This window comes from Talpa europaea (assembly GCF_964194135.1).
Source record: "Talpa europaea genome assembly, chromosome: 1".
NCBI classification, from domain to species: Eukaryota; Metazoa; Chordata; class Mammalia; order Eulipotyphla; family Talpidae; genus Talpa; species Talpa europaea.
This window is the reverse complement of record NC_140073.1, coordinates 81500993-81521375: the sequence shown is the minus strand read 5'-3', so window position 1 is coordinate 81521375 and position 20383 is coordinate 81500993. Positions and strand designations below refer to the sequence as shown.

The 20383-nt window shown below is 36.7% G+C and overlaps 1 protein-coding gene across 1 annotated transcript in view; it reads right to left on the bottom strand.

Annotated features, from left to right (window-relative positions):
- THSD7B (thrombospondin type 1 domain containing 7B) overlaps nt 1–20383 on the bottom strand; it is a gene marked incomplete at its 3' end in the record, with an annotated part of 691568 nt that overhangs the window by 374839 nt on the left and 296346 nt on the right. Inside the window, exons 7-8 of the mRNA XM_084247796.1 lie at nt 7358–7549; nt 5190–5424 (exon numbers count right to left, since the gene is read on the bottom strand). Coding sequence (XP_084103922.1) covers nt 5190–5424; nt 7358–7549 — 427 coding nt within the window. The remainder of the gene's footprint in view (nt 1–5189; nt 5425–7357; nt 7550–20383) is intronic.

Genomic DNA, 20383 nt, shown 5'->3' with positions numbered 1-20383 from the left:
TATTCACAACACTCACATAATATCGACTCTCCATAAATATGGTACACACTTTCCATCTGTGTTCTTCTTCTAAGTCCACAAGAGAAAAACAAGATCACTCCTCAATGGTGAGGTCAAGTTCAGATTATATTGCTTTCATAGAGGCCATGAACTGAAGGCTTTTCTGAATGTGATTTTTGGTTTGATATGAGCCAAATATACTCTTGTTTGTGAAACTGTCCATTTCTTTATTTCTTCTGCCAATAAGATAGACCTATTCCACAGGGGTTCAACTTCCTCTTCCATTCTAGTTACTTCCAATATCCCTGTAGGGATCATCACATTACCAATTTTCATAAATTTTCTCAGCCTTCAAAAAATGTCTTCTTTGACCATTAGCAATCTATGTGCCCTCCATTTCTGAAAACGATAAGGTTGATTTTCTGTATCATAGTATTGTCTGATTGAAAAGAAGCTTTTGCCACGCTTTGTGTCACTATTTTGTTTTGTGTGTGTGTGGGGGGGTGGGGATGGACATACATTAATCCTGAACATCTTAGTGGTAGAATTTCATTTTATATAATATCTTAAAAGTGACATTGTCTAGCTCAGCATAAATATTTAGTAACAATAAGGGAATGATTAAATAGCATTCTATGCTGCTGGAGTTTGAAGATAAACAAATCCCTGGAGATATTAGGCTAATTTATCTGGCCACTTCTAAAACAAATTTGAAGTTTTAAAACCTAGGGAACATATGGATTCGCTTTTCAGTTGGTAAACAAAGTATGGGCCTTGCCTTTTTCATAATTTATATTTCTTACTTTCCCATCACACTCCTATCCTAGCTAGGCAGTGTTCTCAATAAAAGAATGAATGCATTTCATTTCTACACATACGTTTTCCTGGACTTGCACTGGAATATTCTATAATGACTACCTTTTGGCTGTCCTGAAGGCTGCAGCTCCTTATAAGCACTGTGCTGAAATGTATCAAATTGAGCAAAAAAAGACCTGCCATTTTCTAGTTATGGGTCTATAATCACAATGCAGACACACAACACTGTATCTCCAATCCAGGAACTGACATGCCATCTCACTCAGCTAACTTCTAAACACAAAATGTTTAAATGGAGCTATGCAGTACTGCAGCTCACAAACGGTTAGGTGGTTTCACGTTAATGGCAAAAAACAGAAACAAAAACAAATAAAAACACCTGCCTTATCAGGAACTTTGGAAGACCTTGAACTCTGTGTTTTTAATATTTATTATTATTTTTTGTACAATGCAGCTAGAAAAAAAAAGGTATTGAATAGTGAAACAAAACCAAGCAAACCCCCAGAAACAGCCCAACAAGTTCTTATTTCTGTTTCAGTTGCGCCCTAGCTAGTTCTCATTTTCTGATATGATCAGTTCTATTACTCATACAAAGGGAATGTCCTCACCTATACAATTACATGGAAACTTCAATACCAACCCAGGGAAGCAGGAACTTGCAAAGCTCTTGCCCCTCCCAGTGAAATGGGCTTAGAGTTAAGACATACCCTAGTCCTTCCATTCCATGGAGACATGCTTCTTTCTCTCTACACTTCCATATCGCGATACTTTCTTTTCTCCTGTTTACCCACACTTGAAGGATTTCACAAATGACAGGGGACCTTTTTCCACCTCAACAGCTTTCACATGCGAAAGAGAAAAAATGTGTGTGTTTGAAAGGGCAAAGCAAAGGATACTTTCTGCTACGAATAATCTCACTCTCGCACTCTGCTTCACTGGACACTAGGCCTTATTTTCTTAGTTCAATAAATCGCATTAACCTCAAGAATTTTAATTGTCTTTACTAAAGTCAATCCTGGCTCCTCATATCTAGCAGGATTGTTTGGAGACATACAATAATAATTAAAACGAGGTTGTTAAGTCTCCAGCCTCATTAACAGTGCAAAAAGGAATTAGCAGTGTCTTTATACATGTGTGTGTGTTAAGGAAAACATCTGTGCAATTCATTTTTCTGTGTTGGTAAACCAAGCAAAACTGGAGGTTATTCACTGTAATAACTTTTTAGTCTCACTTATGTAAATTTTCTAACAAATGCATATTCATTTGTAAATTATGCTTTAATTATAAATTTTGGGTCCTGTAGGTTTTTTTCAATCACAAAATATCAAATGAACATTGCGTATGCTGATGTATTCAGAGAATCATAAAAAATCATTCAAAATATGAGAACAAAAGAGGAAAGAGAAGGCTATAGGAATATATCATGCCATTTTTCATGTCCAAATAGCCTTTTAAAAAGTGATGACAATTTATTCAGTAGGTGTCAGTCTCATTTTAATATACCTTGCTAAGAAATAAACAAGTAATAGCAAGTAGATGTTTTCTATTGTGACTCAAAGTTGAAACATTTGTGGAATGGAGAAAACCAGACTTCCAAGCTAAAAGGAATTCTCCTGTGGGTATAATTCCTTCATTAGCCTTTTAGGATCTTACTATAACCTCATGAATTATATAATCACTTGCAAATATTAATGTCCATGTTTGGCTATACCTCTTATTGACTGGATCAATCCACATGGTGTTATGTATACCAGGCGAGTTGAAGAACATTCTGGCTTAAGTTGATATTCAAAAAACATCACAAGCAATGTAGAGTTGTATGTTAAAGCAGAGGTAACATTTATGAGTTACAAAGAGCAGAGATTATATGTAGGATATGCTCATTACTCTCATGACAGGCACAACTGCCAAAATGCTTCATGGTAGATGCAATTTATTTTAATATTATTTTAGATTTGTTTATTTTGCAATTATTTAATGTTATTTTACATCCTTGCTAGTGTTTTGACAGTACAGAATTCCCTGCCAGGAGAGTCACTGCAGCCCTCCCACCAATGAAGAGCCCATAGTCTTCTACCAGAGTCGATTGTATTCTCACTACTCTCCCCCTAATTTCACCACATTCTCTCCCCCGCTCCCTCTGACAGCTGAGATCAGTGGTCAGTTTTTAAGGGTCAGTTTTAAAGTTTGCTTTTCTCTGACCCTTTGTTTGGTTTTCTATATTCTACATATAAGTGACACCATACTGCATTTATCTTTCTCCTTCTGGCTTATTTTATTTAACATAAGCCTTTCCAGCTCCATCCATGTTGCTACAAATGGCAAGTTTCTTTTTTATTTTGATTGCTAAGTAGCATTCCATTGTGGGTATATGCCACATTTTCTCGATCCACTTGTTTTTGGAGGCACATAGGTTATTTCCATATCTTGGCTATTGTAAATAGTGCCTTTAGAAACATGGGAGTATAGGTTTTCTTTCTGATTATTGTTTTTGCATATTTTAGATAAACACCTAGATATGTAATTACTGGGTCACATGGCAGATCCATTTTTACTCTTTTGAGGAAACTCTACACTGCATTCCAGAGGGACTGAACCAGTCCACATTCCTACCAACAGTGTAAGAGGGTTCATTTTTCTCCTCACCCTTGCCAGCACTTGTTTCTGGTATTTTTGATATGGCTCATTCTCAGAGGTAGAGGTGGTATCTCATTGTGGTTTAGATTTGCATAGATGAATTTTTTTCTTGAAGCAAAGGATAAATATCAGTTTCTCTCAACCTTTTGCAATTCATACCCACTATCCCAATATATAGGCCTAGCTCATTCACATATTTTACAAACGCATAGGGACCACTAACTACAAGTCTGACACTCTGATCAAGTCTGGGGTTGCAACAGTAAAGAGCATCTAATCCCAGTCCTTTAGAAGTTGAATTTAGGATGACAGGGAACTTAAGGCTTTGACTGTGCTTCACTTCAAGTCATAGTTATCTTCATTTGCATTTCCAGAGCCATCTGCTCATATGAATCTCCAACACCAGCAGTGTCTGGACAAATCTGTGCTGTTTCTGTCACTATTTCCCTTAACTGATCTTCTATGACTTTCTGATACACATCTAAAATGGTTGTCATGGCATTGCGGATAGGCCCGAAGTCCCTCCTCGTGATGCCCCAAGATGAAATTAATCAGGTGTTTCAGTTACTCATGACAGCAACAAAAATTGGATTGAGTTAGGCAGAAGCAGAGAAGATGCATTTGCTTATGTTGCCAGAAGGGTAAAAGTGTACTCAGGGGGATGGGGCAGGGTTGATACTGCCAGAATTTGTTCTTTTCAGCTTCAGCTTCCTTCTGCGCATCAGCTTTACTCTCTTGTCCTGATTTTTCAAACAGGCTTGATCATATCAATTCTCAATTCATATACACTGAGCATAACAAACAGAAAGCAGTGAAAATTTCACTTTTCCACTTGAAAATTCTTGGGGAAGAACTCAAAGCTGGTTAGTGTGTGCCATTAGACCAAAGCTTTTACAAGCCCATCCTGGTGACTCACCACCCTGTACCAATGGTGGAGTCTTTTACTATAAGAGGGTATCTAGTTCTAAGATGGTGACTGGGAAATCTCTATGGGTATGGCAGTCACCCAGTGTCTATATGCTGCATCAGTCACTTACATTTTCTTTCCCATCAGTCCTCTTACATGGAGCTGAAGAAGAGTTATGCCTTATTTGGTGTAAAGATGAAATTCAATTCTGCTTCGGTCCTGTTCACTTCTTCTTCCTCAACAATGGCAATTGCTACTGATTGTTTTTGATATTTATGTCCTATATTCCATGTCCAAGTTTTCTGTTTTTTTTTTTTAATTTATATCTCCACATACATGAGATTTTAAACTACTTGGGGGCATAAATTAGTCTACTTAGCTACTAGCTATTCAGATTTATTGCTCACTGTAGAAAAGATCTGTAGGACCTAAAGAAGATCATAAACACAATGTTATGCTTTCAAAGTGCAGAACCTATCTTACGTGGACCTAACCTTTAGGATTAGAAAATACTGAGATCATTTTTTGTTTGTTTTGATCACTCTAAGATGAATTTTTTTGATTACCATGATTCAATATTTGTGGATATTATCTACTTTTATCCATTAACTAATAATATACCTTAACTTTACTACTGACCCATATTATATATGTACCTAGTATTATTTGAGGCATGTTTATTATTTATTATTCTTTAAGAAGCAAACAAAACAATAATAAACTCCTATTCTTGTACAAGCTCTAGACATATTTATTGCTTGATAAATGTTTTCAACTAAAAATACTTATGTAATTATGGTGTATGTTTTTAATAAAACATTGCTAATACCTTTTGGTAGTCACTTGTCCCATGTGACTCTTAACACAGAAGACCCTCCGTGTCTGAATGCCCACACCGCATGTCGCTTCTCCATTCCAGCCAATGGTTGCATTAAGGGCAGTTACCAAAGTGTCTTCAGAACAGGAGCCCCAAGGTGAAGTTTCCCAGTAAAGCTGCATACAGGAATGGTCATTGCATGAACGGTGTTCTTGGAGGGTCTGACTAGGGGGGCATGGTTTCCCACCTGCAAAAATAAAAATCAAAAAGTATACATTGATGTTGCTATTGTTGATACTATGCTGCTGTTGATACTATGCTGCTGTTGATGTTAATTTTTTTTCTGTATCAATGGTCCAGGGAGCTAGTCTTTTGGACATGGCCTTTCAAAGAGCTGAGTCCTTATACCCTTCTTGAATTCTTTAGCTATGGTTCTTTACCCTAAGAAACAACCTGAAAACAGCATAGCATACTTCTCTCCTAAATAAAAGCTCACAGTACATGCCAATTAGATTACAATTTTATTGATTCTACTGTCCAACTTCCTGGCATGTATCACTAAGATAAAGTTTAAAGAAATCTGCTTGTATTTTATTATTATTAAGCCTACATAGATTAATCAGCCAGACACAACAGCCCCTGACCTTGAAGTGATACCATATTGAACACACATGTGTTACCGATATTTGGCCTCTCTTACCTAATAGAGAGTTAGGTAAGAGTTTCTCAGAAAACCACTTTAGGATACCCATCCTGCATTGAGCCATGCATTTTACTGCAATTTGGGAAATCCAAAAGTATCTCGAAGTTTGGCAGGGAAGAGTCCATCTTGAAACTCTGAAATAATACCTGACAGTGTGTTATCCACTGGCAGGGAGACGAGACAGATGTGCATCCCTATACTCTTGGGTGAGTCAGATAATCAAATTTCATTACTGTCTTTTCTTTCACATTTTTATATCCATGTAAAAACTGGTATTTATTTGAAGTATTGATTTTTCCTACTCTTCGACACTGTAATGTTTTATTCAGCAGACCAAATGTTCAAGAAGATTTGTGACCTTGGTTTTGTTATTCTTGTTATTTTTTTTCCCATTAAATACTACTGACTTGTTTCTCCTTCCAGAAATATAAAAGACAAGAAAGGGAGACAATTACACTTTAAGAATATGAAAATGTTCATTCATCTTGACCCTGACCCCATTCCTCAGGATCACAGAACAGCATCTTTATCACAGCCAGTGGCCACACTGCCCAGCTGTTCTAACAGAGCCCTAAGCAGACAAAACCAAAGGAGGACCTGAAATGGCTCTTGTGTCTGGGGACAGAGACCATGGGTATAAATGATAGGAACAGCTGTTCCTCTAATTTGTTCTGTTGTCACTGTTAACATTCCCATAGCATATTTTAGCTTCTTCAAAGCCAATTTCATAGCCTTCATCTCTTTCCCTCTCAAAACATGTCAGCAAGACAAAAATAGGAAATCAGGGCACATGAATCAGGTAGCTTGCCGTTTTTATTGGTGGTTCCTTGTCAAGAAGCCAGGTCTCTTGATTCCTAATTTGGAGCTCTTTTCCCAGACCTATCCCAATTATGTTCCCACTACATGAGCCATGTGAAGCTGGAGGTGTGTCATCCCAACATTATTTACGTCACCAAAAACATATAATGAAAAATAACATCCACCTGGGCCTCCCTGGTGGTGCAGGGGTTAAGTCTTTCATGCTATTGCCATTGATCCCCAGCCAGAAAGTTAACCTACATGGCGCAGCAGATCTCTCTTGTGTTGCCCACTGCTCCCCTCAGCAGTGTATTTCAGTAGATCTTCCTGTTCTGTTCCCCACTCTGTCTCTGGTGAATCCTCTCACTCCCTGCATCTCTGGTCTTTACCCCAGTTCTTGTATGCATAAATAAATAAAATAAATCTTAAAAAAATAACATCCATCTGATTGCATGACCTGTATACATGGTTGTAAGGTAATCCATGTAAATATAGGAATCCAGCACAGATATACTAGAGGATTAAGAGAAAAGTCATGTATGGAAATGAAACAAACTGGATTCAGGGAACAGAGATATCACCTCTAGGTGACTATTTCCTCAAGAAGACCTTCTCAATTACCTATTAAAAACTAATTAAGGCAATCGGGTATGTTGTTGAAAACTCTACTACCACTCACCTTCTCCAGACAATGCCAGGATCGTCCTCGACCTGGTCTGTTTCCCATCTGAATTTTTATTTGAACAAGACTGGGAGCAGGATGACCACTCTGTCCACTCGCTTACCACACAATCCATTCTGCAGGGGATTTCACAAGCCATCCGTTCAGGAGGAGGAGAGGCTGGACAGAGAATCCCTGATACATCTTCTCCTGCAATCAGTTAGATCAAGATAGATGTTGATTAATATACAATCGTGGTTACTTTAGGGGACATTTAGATTCACTGCTTTCTCTATTACTTTAATCTAGTTTGGAAAACTAAAATATAAAAAAAAGAAAAAAGAAAAGCTCCTTTGTCTGCCCATGATATTTATGTTAAAAAAAAAAAAAAAAACTACCAGGAGATCATTTGGCATTCAGGAGGTACATTCTACAGCAAACCTCCTATTTATCATCATTCAGAGGTCAACATAGGAATCTTCAAGGAACAGTAGGGAAGGATGGCTGTGTATAGATATGATTTATGTGTTTCTGATGTCACTGACAACCATTTCTGCAAAATGAGGGTGACAGTAGTCTATCTGCCTAAAGACCATGATGTAGGTTGACCATTCTATTCTATCATATAAAGAAGAATTTCATCATTTTCTTTTGGGTGCTTTTACCTCCAGATAAACAAGATTATCTCATCATTATTCTTTTGTTATGTTTGTGCATGGCAGTAAATAATCCAAAACCACATTGTAAATGGACTATAATTATACAATGTGTTGAGATAAAAGTTAAAAGTCAGCTTGAAATGAGGTCTCTAAAGCATTTATTACTTCCCCTTTCAATGATCTGATGAAGTTTTCAAGCCAAAAAATAAAATTATACCCTTATCTACAGAATGGGGGATGGTGCTTTATAATTAATCAACCATTAAGATTAAACAGATCATTTCTAAATTACTTTTCCATATCTCAAATGAGGATGACTTTTGGAAAAACTCTCTTTAAGGTTATTTATTTACAGTTTTTAAAATAAAATATTCCTCTATATAGATAATAATTCAGTTTTTACTATTCTCCCCATCTAGTTACCTCATAAAACAGAAGACATGAAAAACAGTGATATCATTTATAGTTTAAAGCACAACATGAAATGTGGTATGGTGACTACAGGAGAGAGGCAGTTTTGTCTGCGTGACTTTATGATTGTAGAACTCTCTTGTCAAAATCTGTCTGACAAAAAATAACTACACAGGGGACTAATATTTATGGAAGATCTTTGTGCCAGGCACTCTGCTCATAAGAAGCTTTTAGAGGCGGGTGAGATATGTCTCCCTCAGTAGGTGAGAGATCAGTGGCTCCAGTAGATAAACTTGCTCAGATCTGAGTTGAAAATCAAAGCTTTCTGACTCTAAATCTTCTGCTTTCCCCATTAACCTTGCTACATCTAACTCCAAAAGGACAGATCTTCTGTTTTATTTTTTAGGAAGTAACTAAAACAAGCCAATAGCAAGCAACACTGCCAGGAGGAGAAGATAGTGCATTGTTAATATCTATATTCATATTTGTAAATGAGGCCAGGCTCCTTGCCCTTGAGGTACAAATAAAACTTTTCAAGCATATTATGAGAAGTAATAGAGATTCTAGCAGATAATCAAGCTGAAAGACCACTTTCACTCATTCTCTTTTCAGTATCAATCTATTTTCAGGTTGAGTTAACATTGTATGCTACACACACACAAATGCACATGCACACACGCACACACTCACATACCAATACAACTAAGGGGTACTTTCCCAAGTACAAAAGCAGACAGACCAAACAAAATGTCTGACCTACATCTAATCAAAATTCACTTTGTGTTCTCTTGTTTTTTTTTAATGTTTATTTATTTATTTATACAAGAACTGGGGTACAGGCCAGATGCGGGGGAGGGTTAGAGGATTCACCAGAGACAGAGTGGGGAACAGAACAGGCAGACTGACGAAATGCACTGCTGAGGGGAGCAGCAGCGGGTGCCACAGGAGAGGTCTGCTGCGCCAAGTGGGACTCTCACTGGCTGGCCAGCATCGAACCAGCGCTGCAGAAGCTGAGGACAGCTTCACAGAGCTGCACTCAACTGCCTGTGCCACCAGGGGATGCCCTGTTTGTTTTTGTTTGTATTGTGACAGCAGAATTGAGGCTACCAGAGGGAGAGGGTGGGGGTCATCAGCAAAGAGGGAGGTGAGCTCAATTGTTCTATTGTGGAGAATTATTGGTGCTTTGGTTGTGGGCATGATGTGGACAACATACATCTGAAGAGATATGCCTCTGTACCCCTAAATCATAAACAGTATTGTAAACTGTTATTGCAATAAAAATAATAAAGTTTAAAAATTCTTTTTCCATATTTGTGAATATCATTAACATACTATTTACACAAAACATTTTAAAACTTTGTCTTGCAAAAACACATTTTGAGGAGTAGGAAATATTAGTAGGGTTATTGTTTTAAAAATGGGAGGAAAGTAAAATATGTTGAAATAGTAAAATTGGCTTTACTGTTGAAGAACTCCTCAGAGTGTTAAAAATGGCAATGTATAGCATGAATGTCCTGGGCAGAAAATTGTAGTGTTTTTCAGTCTTGTTTGACCCATAATCATATTTTCTCAAAGTCTCTCTCCCAGAAACAGCATTTCAGTGAATATATTTTGAGAAAACCTTATGTCGGAGAGTTATAAAGTTAGCAACTACTATTTTGTGAATTTGTACTACATCCAAGGCATATGATGGGACAAAAAATCTAGAACGCTTCACTAGTAACAGAAATCAACCATAAATATAAATATTGAAATCTAGTGCAAAAGTAAAAGTCAAATTGAAAATGTGTGTTTCAAACAGAAATTATTGTCATGAACCAGAGAAGACAAAGATCTGGGGGATTAGTATGAGAGCAGAGAGCTTTCAAAAAGGAAAAAGAAAGGTTGAGAATTAGTGACAATGAGGCGCATATTTCAGGCAATGGAAGTGTCAAGAAAAGTAAGTGGCAGGAAAATACAAGGTATTTAGAGACAGTTATTAGTGAAGCTGCAGGAAGAGAAGCAAAGGTCCATGCTGGAAAAGTCATTTCACATCAAAACCTGAATGAGTTACACTGATGTACAAGTTTTTGTTATATTGCTGCCTTCCTTAAATTACAGGTTGCTCAGGATTTGTGTGACCCAAATATTACATCCTCCCCCATCGTTATACAGCATGCTTGGTAATTATTTGGGGGTACCTGAATGTGTTTTAAAATCAAAGCTTTTGGGCCTCCCTGGTGGCTCAAGGGGTTAAGACGCAACCTACAAAGCTTACCGCAGCCACTGCAGCATGAGTTAGATCCCCTGACAGGGAGCAACCCACATGGTGCAGCAGACCTCTCTTGTATGTCCTGCTGCTCCCCTCAGCAGTGAATTTGAGTCAGTCTGCCTGTTCTGTTCCCTGCTCTGTCTCTAGTGAATCCTCTCACCCCCCACACCTCTGGACTATACCCCAGTTCTTGTATGCATAAATAAATAAATCTTTAAAAAATAATAAATAAAATCTAAGCTTTCATATAAATTGATGCACTCATTCCCTCAGGACAGCTAAATGTCACTACTCCCACGAGTATGGTGATGATCTGTCTCTACAGGCTAATTCAGAAATGCGAGCAAAGAGATGAGCCTTTCTTTAGGGAGGTCAAACTAGTTAGAAACTGGCTCTGTGATTTGCATGTGAGCTGTTTTATAAGAAATCTTGCAAAATAAAAGCTGCACAAAGAGATCATAATCACAAAGTGTGCTAGTCAAACATGATTAAGTATTCACGAAAAGTGAACCCACACCACTTTTCCTTGAGTATATCACTTGACTTGTTTGAACCTTTATCTCATCTGTAATAACGAAATTATAACAATTACCTTCCAGAGATGTTCTAAGGATTAGACATTATCAATGTAACATATAAAGCAAGATATGCAACACATGGAGAATCAATATATAGGAATACTAAAAATGTTATTTGCAGGCCTCCTTGGTGGCGCAAGGGGTTAAGACACAACCTATGAAGCTATCCACAGCCACTGCAGCACGAGTTCGATCCCCGGTGAGGGAGCAACCCACATGGCACAGCAGATTTCTCCTGACTCACCCGCTGCTCCCCTCAGCAGTGTATTTCCCTCAGTCTGCCTGTTCTGTTCCCACTCTGTCTCTGGTGAATCCTTTCACCCCCTACACCTCTGCACCTCTGGCCTGTACCCCAGTTCTTGTGTGCATGAATAGATAAATCTTAAAAAAATGTTATTTGCAAAAGCATATTGCACAACCCCGTAATAAGCATAGATATTTATGTTACAGGAACATATTTGTACTCATATATGGGTACAGATAACTACCAAAAACTTCACAGACTAATTCACATAGACTGTAAATACTATTTATGATTATCTAGATCATTTTATGTATAATGTTGACTAATCTAAACCATTTAAAGAAAAATTAAAGCACTTGAGTCTAAAGAAATTCATATATTCACCTGCTTTGGTATAACTATCTTCCACTGTACAGAGAAAACCGACTCAAAAGAAGAGCATTTATGCTTCTGTGTTTCAATTTCTTGTGTGGATCGATGAGACCATCTGAAATCTCAGGCAAGCATGGAAAATAAAGCAGCAAATGGGATAGAAACGTACCCATCAAAAGTGCTATCCATAGGCCATGATAATCTAATGTCATAATAAAATAGAATATATTTAAGAGGAAAATTGAATTCTTCTTTCAAGAAGACTCTATAAAATTACCCTTGGCCCTCATCAGGCTCCCAGGGATCAATAACAACAAATTCCATACTCTCATCACAGAGTAGACTGATTACAACCAGCTGATTCTGAGTGTATGGAATACAGTGCTGGTGCTCTCTCAACCTTGTCACTCATATTAAACATAATGTAATACGACTAACTTCACATCACATAAAATTAAACATATTAAACATTTAAAATCACAATGTTGTACAACCACCTCCGGTATTGAGTTCCAAAAACATTTTCATCTTTCCAAAATAAAAGTGTTTTCCCATTAAGCGGTTTCCACTCATTATTCCCTCCCTTGAGACTCTAGCAGCAACCGATTTATGTTCAGTCTCTATGGATTTATCTTTTCTAAGTACTTCCTTTTCTAAGTATTTCCTGTCAATGAAATCATACAATTTGTGACTGTTAGCATGTAGCTTCTTTCAGTTATCATAATATTTTCGTGTTGTCTTCATCTTGTAGCATATGTCACTACTTTTACTTTATTTATGATGGAATGAATAATATTCCATTGTTTGCAAACACCACAATTTGTTTATCCATCTATTCACTGCTGGACACCTTTGGGCCACTGTGAATAGCACTACTATGAGCATGTTTAAACATGTTTTTGTTTGAATGTCTGTTTTCAGTTATTTCCGTATTTACCTAGGAGTAGAATTCCAGGCTTATATCACTCAGTTTTTTGTTTCGGATTCTGGGGATGGTAGCATAGATGGCAAGGTGACTGATTCTCGTCACAGTTCACACTACTGTTCTCACACCTTCCCATTTCCAGATAAAGTAAAAGTACTTAGATGAGAAAAAAATTATTGAACATATGAATACTCAAGATTCTCTAAAAATATTTTATTTTTCCCATTAAAATGCATGTACCTCTTAAAGTATGAATAGTACATGGCAGGCTCTCTACAGTTACTGTACAAACAACCATGTAAATTTAACACTAATACAGCTTATCAGAGCTTAGGCATTTCACATCAAACTAATGTTTAAACCATTTATTAGCTATTTATTACATTTTGCTGTACTCTTTGTTGTCACCTCTAAGAAAATATGGCCTACCATTTATCTTTTATAACAACAGAACAAATAGCTGTCATTCTTGGTTTTCTGTCTTTGATTTTATTTTCAAAAAGAGAAATGATAGATACAAATTAGAAAAAGAAAGAGAAACTCACATATCTACAAATCTATTGTAAGATGTGAAAGACAGAACTTGCATTTTATCACGCAAACTTCAAAATATCCTGCTATTCCAAAAATAATGCACTCTGGGTACTTTCTTGATATTTCTTGTTGTACTATCACATCATCTATGGAAAGTAATGAAGTAGTTATCGAAAATACTCTCCATGTCATAAAATTTTATATCCTATTTAAATCTCAGAAAAGAATGCCAATGAACGTTGATTAAATGCTTGCCAACAGCTGAATGAGATGTCAACAGATAGTACACAGTAAATTTACTGGGATTCATATGCCTTTAATTCCATTTTTAAATTTAAATACTACCTCCTTAAAGGCAAGTAGCCCCTGGCCACATCTGAACTGAGATCCTAATCAGCTAAGGAAATGCTTATATCTCAAACCAATAAATTATGAAATAAAAGCTAATGGCAAGACAGAAGCTATGTGCCACAATGCAATGCCAACAGTGCTAATAATGCTTCTGCTTGTTATTTCACAATTTGAAGTTTTTGTGACTTTCTAGTTTACACATATAGAAATACAAAGGAAGCTGATATTAAACATTATCATATTAATAATAACCAAAAATCAAGTTCAATAAAAGCATTTGGTATTTAGAAATGCTTATAGTGGTCTGTATCCTGCCCTAAACTTACTATCACATTATATGTCATTTTTATTGAATATTCATGTTACCATCACTAGTTTGGCATTATTGTTAGAACTGAAGAGGGGTTAAAAACTTGATCATAGTCATGTAGCTAGGAAATAACTGAGCCAGGACTGGAAAACAGGTCTGCTTAATATTACAAGCTATAGTCTACATAATTCATTATCAGTTTGTGAGAAAAGTTAGTATTGGAAAGAGTATGCCCATAGGAGTGGGTTCCTTGGTTATATGAGAATTGCATTATGGGAGGTGAAGGAAAAAAATGAAACAATACTTTACAAAAACGGAACAGATAAGCAGAATAAAAAAGGTTTAAAATAGAGAGATGGGAGAATAAGACTACAAGACCACACAGGAAGAAGAAAATAGAGACATTCAGCAAAGAACAATACAATGGATGACCACATAAATGATATAAACATGAGCATAAAAATATAATAATGATTTAAGGGTGCTCACCAAGTGAAAAACAATAACGCTCTAATAGCTGATAAAAGACAAAAAAGGGAACATAAGAGCAGAGGTTAAAATGAACAAGGAGGAAAACTCAAAAGAAATCCTAAATGGAAAATACTTTAGGTAAGAAATAATAAAGCTAAAAATAAGAAAACAATATTTCCAAGAGAAACTTGTTTTCAAAGGCCAGGGGCTAGCTAAAATTGCATCTACATGTCATGTGAGCTCTTTGTTCAGAAGCCCCTGGAACTAAGCAGCCCCATCAAAATCCTGAGTATGCAGGTTTATAGCAATAGCAGTGAATACTTTGATCACTTATGATGCAATCCAGCACAAATATCCTAATAATGTATGTGTATTTATTAGTCTCAGTGAGCCCTCAAAACAATACTAGTAAACACATGGATAGTACATAGATGTCAATTGTCACTTTATGTGAATTACATTATGTCAAAATATTTAAATGTTGCAACCTTATGAGGTAAAAGATATTAGTTCATTTCATTGATGAGAACATTGAGTCTTGGATACGTTAAAGAACCTGCTCAAGGACAAACTCAAATAAAACAGCAGAGCTCAAATTTGGACCTGAGCAACCTCCATCTAGACCCCATTCCTTAATCACGATGCTGTACTAGCACTCGTATCTTCCACTCACTGTCAGGAAAATTGATGTTCCTGCTACCCAAGGCCAGACCTAGTACAGGATCAGACAACTGTATTACAATACCTTATAGCTCGTGTATACTCTACTATTATTCAGAATACTATACGATCTTATTCAGACAAAAAATGCAAAGATACAAATAGACACTATGATGTAGCAGAAAACTATAATTGTTCATAAAATTCATGTAAAATCTCATAAAATGTTTTAGTGTTGAAATGTCATCTTGGGGCCAGTTATAAATTCCTGGGGGAAGAGACCATTGTTTTATATTTATGTAAAAAGTTTGAAAATTACTCACTTTCACTTAGGTATGGAATAAATTCATATATATACACATAACATTTTTTTTCTAAAAATGACAGCAATTTGCTCACAAGCACCAATTTCTTATTTGTAGCAGAGGTAGATTCAGACAGGAGTGGGAGAAAGAGGGAGAAATCGCAAATATATCCATTTAAAGTAATTTAGCACCTCATGATATAACTAAAGCTTTTTAAAGTTAACCCAATCTCAGTTTTTCAAGGTTTCTCTCCTCTCTCTTCTCTTCCTTCTCTCTGGGAGGCAAAGTACAGTGGAACATGTATGCATTAAGCTGCATATTCTCTTTTGAATTTTGCTGGTTCTCAATTGAGCTATTTCCATCAACTTGGTCCTGAGCATTTTGACCTAGTCTTGAAGGTACACCTGCATCCACTGCTATTTCTAGGAACTGTGTCAAAGCTCCTAACTTTCTGGCCTGCAGATTTCACAGTCCCCCAGGCCCTATATCAAGCAGGTTCTATTTTCCTGAGCAGTCAGATGCCACATCCCATACCGGACATACAAGTCATAAATAGGCTCAGTCAACCTGGGAAGGTGGGCAGAAGGTCCACGCTGTGCCTTAACACAGAACATCGGTCTCATTATAACAGCGCCATATTTTCATGTCGGGGTGCAGGGTCTGTGTTTACTGACTATCTTCCTAAAGTCTCAGGCAAGGGAATGGGGCTCAGGCTGCTCTGCTTTTGCTTACTGTTCAACATATCTAAACTGTCCACAGGTTTCCTTTCTCCAACATACCATTTCATCTGCGGAATGAGAGGTGGTCAGGGGCCCTCACCCATGCACTTCTCCTGCACCTCATTTTCAGGCTGCTCCTTTCTAAACCAGGAAACTGGCCAAAGAAGGATCCCGATTGATGTGAAAACTGCATCCTAAGCTCTTTGGCTTCCCTTCTTATTGTCTTAAGAGAACTCTCTGGAATTTACAATACACTTTTACCCAGGATGCTTTTCAGGCTTGTCTTTATTTTATTTTATTTAAATAGGATTTTGATTCTTTTTTTTTTTTTAAGGTTTATTTATACATACAAGAACTGGGGCACAGGCCAGAAGCACGGAAGGGTGACAGAATTCACCAGAGCCAGAGTGGGGAATAGAACAGGCAGACGGACCAAAGACACTGCTAAGAGGAACAGCAGGCGAGACAGGAGAGGTCTGTCGTGCAAGTGGGCCTCCCCCTGGCCAAATGGGAATTGAACCTGTGCCACAGAGGCTGCAGACAGCTTCACAGCGTGGCACTCAACCCGCTGAACCACCGGGGAGGCCCTCAGGCCTGTCTTTAAAATGAACTTGAAGATTCTATTTTTAGGCACTACTTACTTTGCTCACATTGCAGGAGTGATAATCTTAGGGTGTTCAGACACAGCGGATAGGTGGGAAACCAACAGGGGAGAGAAGGGGCAAGACTGGCTCTGACGGCAAAGAAGAGGAGCTCATGGAAAGAACACACTGACATATCTCAAAACACTATCTGACATCTCCTAAGTGTGGAGAACCTGCTTCTAATGAGAATGTTATATAGAGATTTTAATTTTAAAAAGATGAATCCAGAGTGACGATAATGAAATAAATGATATTTATAATGCAAGACATGCTTCCTCAAAATGAAAAATCTGAGTAAATAAACAGCACATTATAAAGGAGAGACTATTTGATGAGTTGGACTTCTGAATTTGAGTTCTGCTTTTAATATCTACCAAAATGTGAACCTGGAAAATTGTTAAGCTTCTTTAGCCTTCAGATGTCTTGTAGAAGTAGAAGGCGGGGCACTGCTATCATCCCTGATTATATTATTGGGGCTGGTGGTGGATCAAAGAGACTAATGTACAATAATACTTCGGAAATTACAAAGCACCATTTATATATAATGTGACTTTTATTATTGGTAAAAATGGGGATAGAGGACATTTCAAATAGAAAAATAAATTGGGTTAAAGATTCATCTCTTTAATCCATCCCAATTTTGTCTTCTCTAGAAAAATAAGAGGAACTGAAAGGATTATAAAGGCAGATATAATATTACTCATTTTATCTATCTATCTTATATACCTATTTATAAATCAGGTTACCTTGTCATTCAAAAAAGGATTTGAACTAGCATGAATATGTGGCATACCATTATAAAGTACTTCAGCTATCTAGAAGTTTTTTTTTTTTTTTTTTTAACATCTGAGTTTTAAATATTTGAAAATCAGCATTTTAAACTGGGTAAGCCAATAGCATAAGATGATATAAATCAGTAAAGAATGACCATTTACTTCTGTAATAAACCTTTTAAAACATAATTTTAATGTCTGTATATGAGAAATATATACTGACTTATTTAAATCTCACTATAATTACAAAATTAAGATTTTTTTTAAAATTTCTCTGTGATAATATGTCTAAGAATATTCTTGCTGTGCAACATTGGTTGTTCTGTAAGTAAAAATTTCTGCAAATGGAAAAACAGTTAAAGGATATGAACTTCATTAATGTTCTTGCATGAATACAGCTCTCAAATTTTCACTTTTTGTCATCACCCTTAACTTTTAATTTACACATTATAAAATTCACTCTTTGTGTTGTGTTTTATGGGCTTTAGAAAATGCACACAGTCTTCTACTACCAAAATTATGATGCAATATAGTTTCTATCACCACAAAAACTTTCTAGGTCTGCCCCTTTGGAATGTCATAAAAATGGAATTATACAGCCCTCCCCCCCCCGGTGGTGCAGCGGTTGAGTGCTGGGTTGCGAAGCTGCCCGCAGCCTCTGCAGCACCGGTTCGATCCCCGGCCGCCAGGTGAGGATCCCACATGGTTTGCAGACCTCTCCTGCGGCCTGCTGCTCCCCTCAGCAGTCTGCCTGTTCTGCTTTCCACTCTGGCTCTGGTGAATTCTCTCACCCTCCCACCCTTCTGACTGTACCCAGTGCTTGTATAAATAAATAAATAAATCTTTTTTAAAAAAAAATGGAATTATACAGCATATTGCCTTTGTAATAAAGTGCTTTTGAGGTGCATTCAAAAATTCTTTGTTTTTGGTTGCCACTAGTATTCCATTGCACAGATGGAGCACATTTTGTGTATTTATTCCTCTGCTACAGTGCATTTGAGTTTCCCCCCCATATTTTGGTTATTGTGAATAAAACAGCTATATAGGTTTCTTTGTGATTATAAGTTTTGAATTCTGTTAAGTAAACAGGTATCTAATTGCCTGATCATATATCAGTATAGACTTACTAAAAAAATGACCCAAACTGTTTTCAAGAGTGCCCATCCCTTTTGCATTCCCTTCAACAGTGTATGGGAATGTTTTATAGACTTATTAGCACTTGGTATAACCACTTTGTTGTTGTTGTTTGTTTAATTTTAATCAGTCTTATAGGAATATAGTCATATAACACTGTAATCCTAATCTGTATTTCCTAATGACTTATATTGTCAAATATCTCCACATGTGCTTATTTGCCAACTCAATGTAGTCACTGATGAAGTCTATTCAGATCACTGACTCATCTTTCTGTTGGGTTGCGCTAAGGGCCAAATGTTTGTGTCCCTCCAAAATTCATTCATTGATACTCTAACCCCAATGTGATAGTAAAGAAAATAGGACCTTGGTGTGGTGAGTTCAATTTTATAACAGCACATGAGAGTTGGATCCCCATGATGAGATCAGTGTCCTTCTAAGAAGAGAAAGAAGCACAAAATAAGAAGGTAGCTATTTTCAAGTCAAAAAGCAGACACCAAGTCTGCAAACACATTGATCTTGGACTTCCAGTAATAAATGTGTGTTGTTCAAGCAACCCATTCTATGCTATTTTGTTACAGTATCCAGACCTGATTTAAGACAGGACTTAATTTTCATATTGTTGAGAAAAGTCCAGATACAGATCTTTTCAGACTTGTGGTATATAAATATATGCTCATAGTCTGTGTGATTTTTCTTTTCATTTTCTTATGAGTATGTTTTGCAGAGCAAAAGTTTTTAATTTTTAAAACTTTAATTTTATAAAGTCCTATTTGTCAACTTTTCCTTTATGGATCGTGCTTTGAGACCATATCCACTTTGCTTTTATAATGACAAATTTTAGGAAAGAATAGAAAAAAATACATTGCCTACTACAAATTAAAAAAAAAAAAGGTGAGTTGAAACTTACATGTCAGGACCTACCATTTCATAATTTTGGATAAAGGGAATTCCCTAAAAAGTGGGTCCTAGTGTGTAACACTAAATCAAGTTCATCATATGTGGTACTAACATAAATATTTTTCTGTGGAAAGCAGTTTTTTTTTTAATTTAATAACTGGCACAAACATGTAACATACTAACATGATATGTGAGGCAATGACAATTAGCTTCTGATTAAAAGAACATTTATGTAGTATGCATGAAGTATAATGTACGATCTATGAAGATGGGAATTTGCCTTTTACGACATTACACCAAACATTTATGATAATGTCTCGCACATTGTCTGTCTCAAAATCTGCATAAAGGAATAAGGGAAAGTAAATGCAAAGGTATTTAGTCTTCAAAGTACAATCTATATTTTATCTTTTGAAATATCTTCCCCTAGAATCATGCTGTTTATCATTTTCTCAACAAACTTTGCTTCCTACTGGACAGCTAAGGCAATTCATCCAAATGGAGATGCCATGTACATATCGGGAGACAGGTTTAGTTTCTAACCCTAACATTAAGTAGAGTGAGAAGAGCTTAATGGACTCTGGAATTAAAATGCCTGAGTTCTAATGCTACCTCTATTAATACTTCTGTCTCAGTGTATACTTTCTCAGTTAATACTTTCTCGGTGTATACTTTCTCAGTTATTACTTTCTCGGTGTATACTTTCTCAATCAATACTTCCTCCACACAGTGAGGATGTCTATTTCACATGGACTATGGAGACAATGGTACCTTTTTCATAGCATTCCCACTTTTTAAAATTA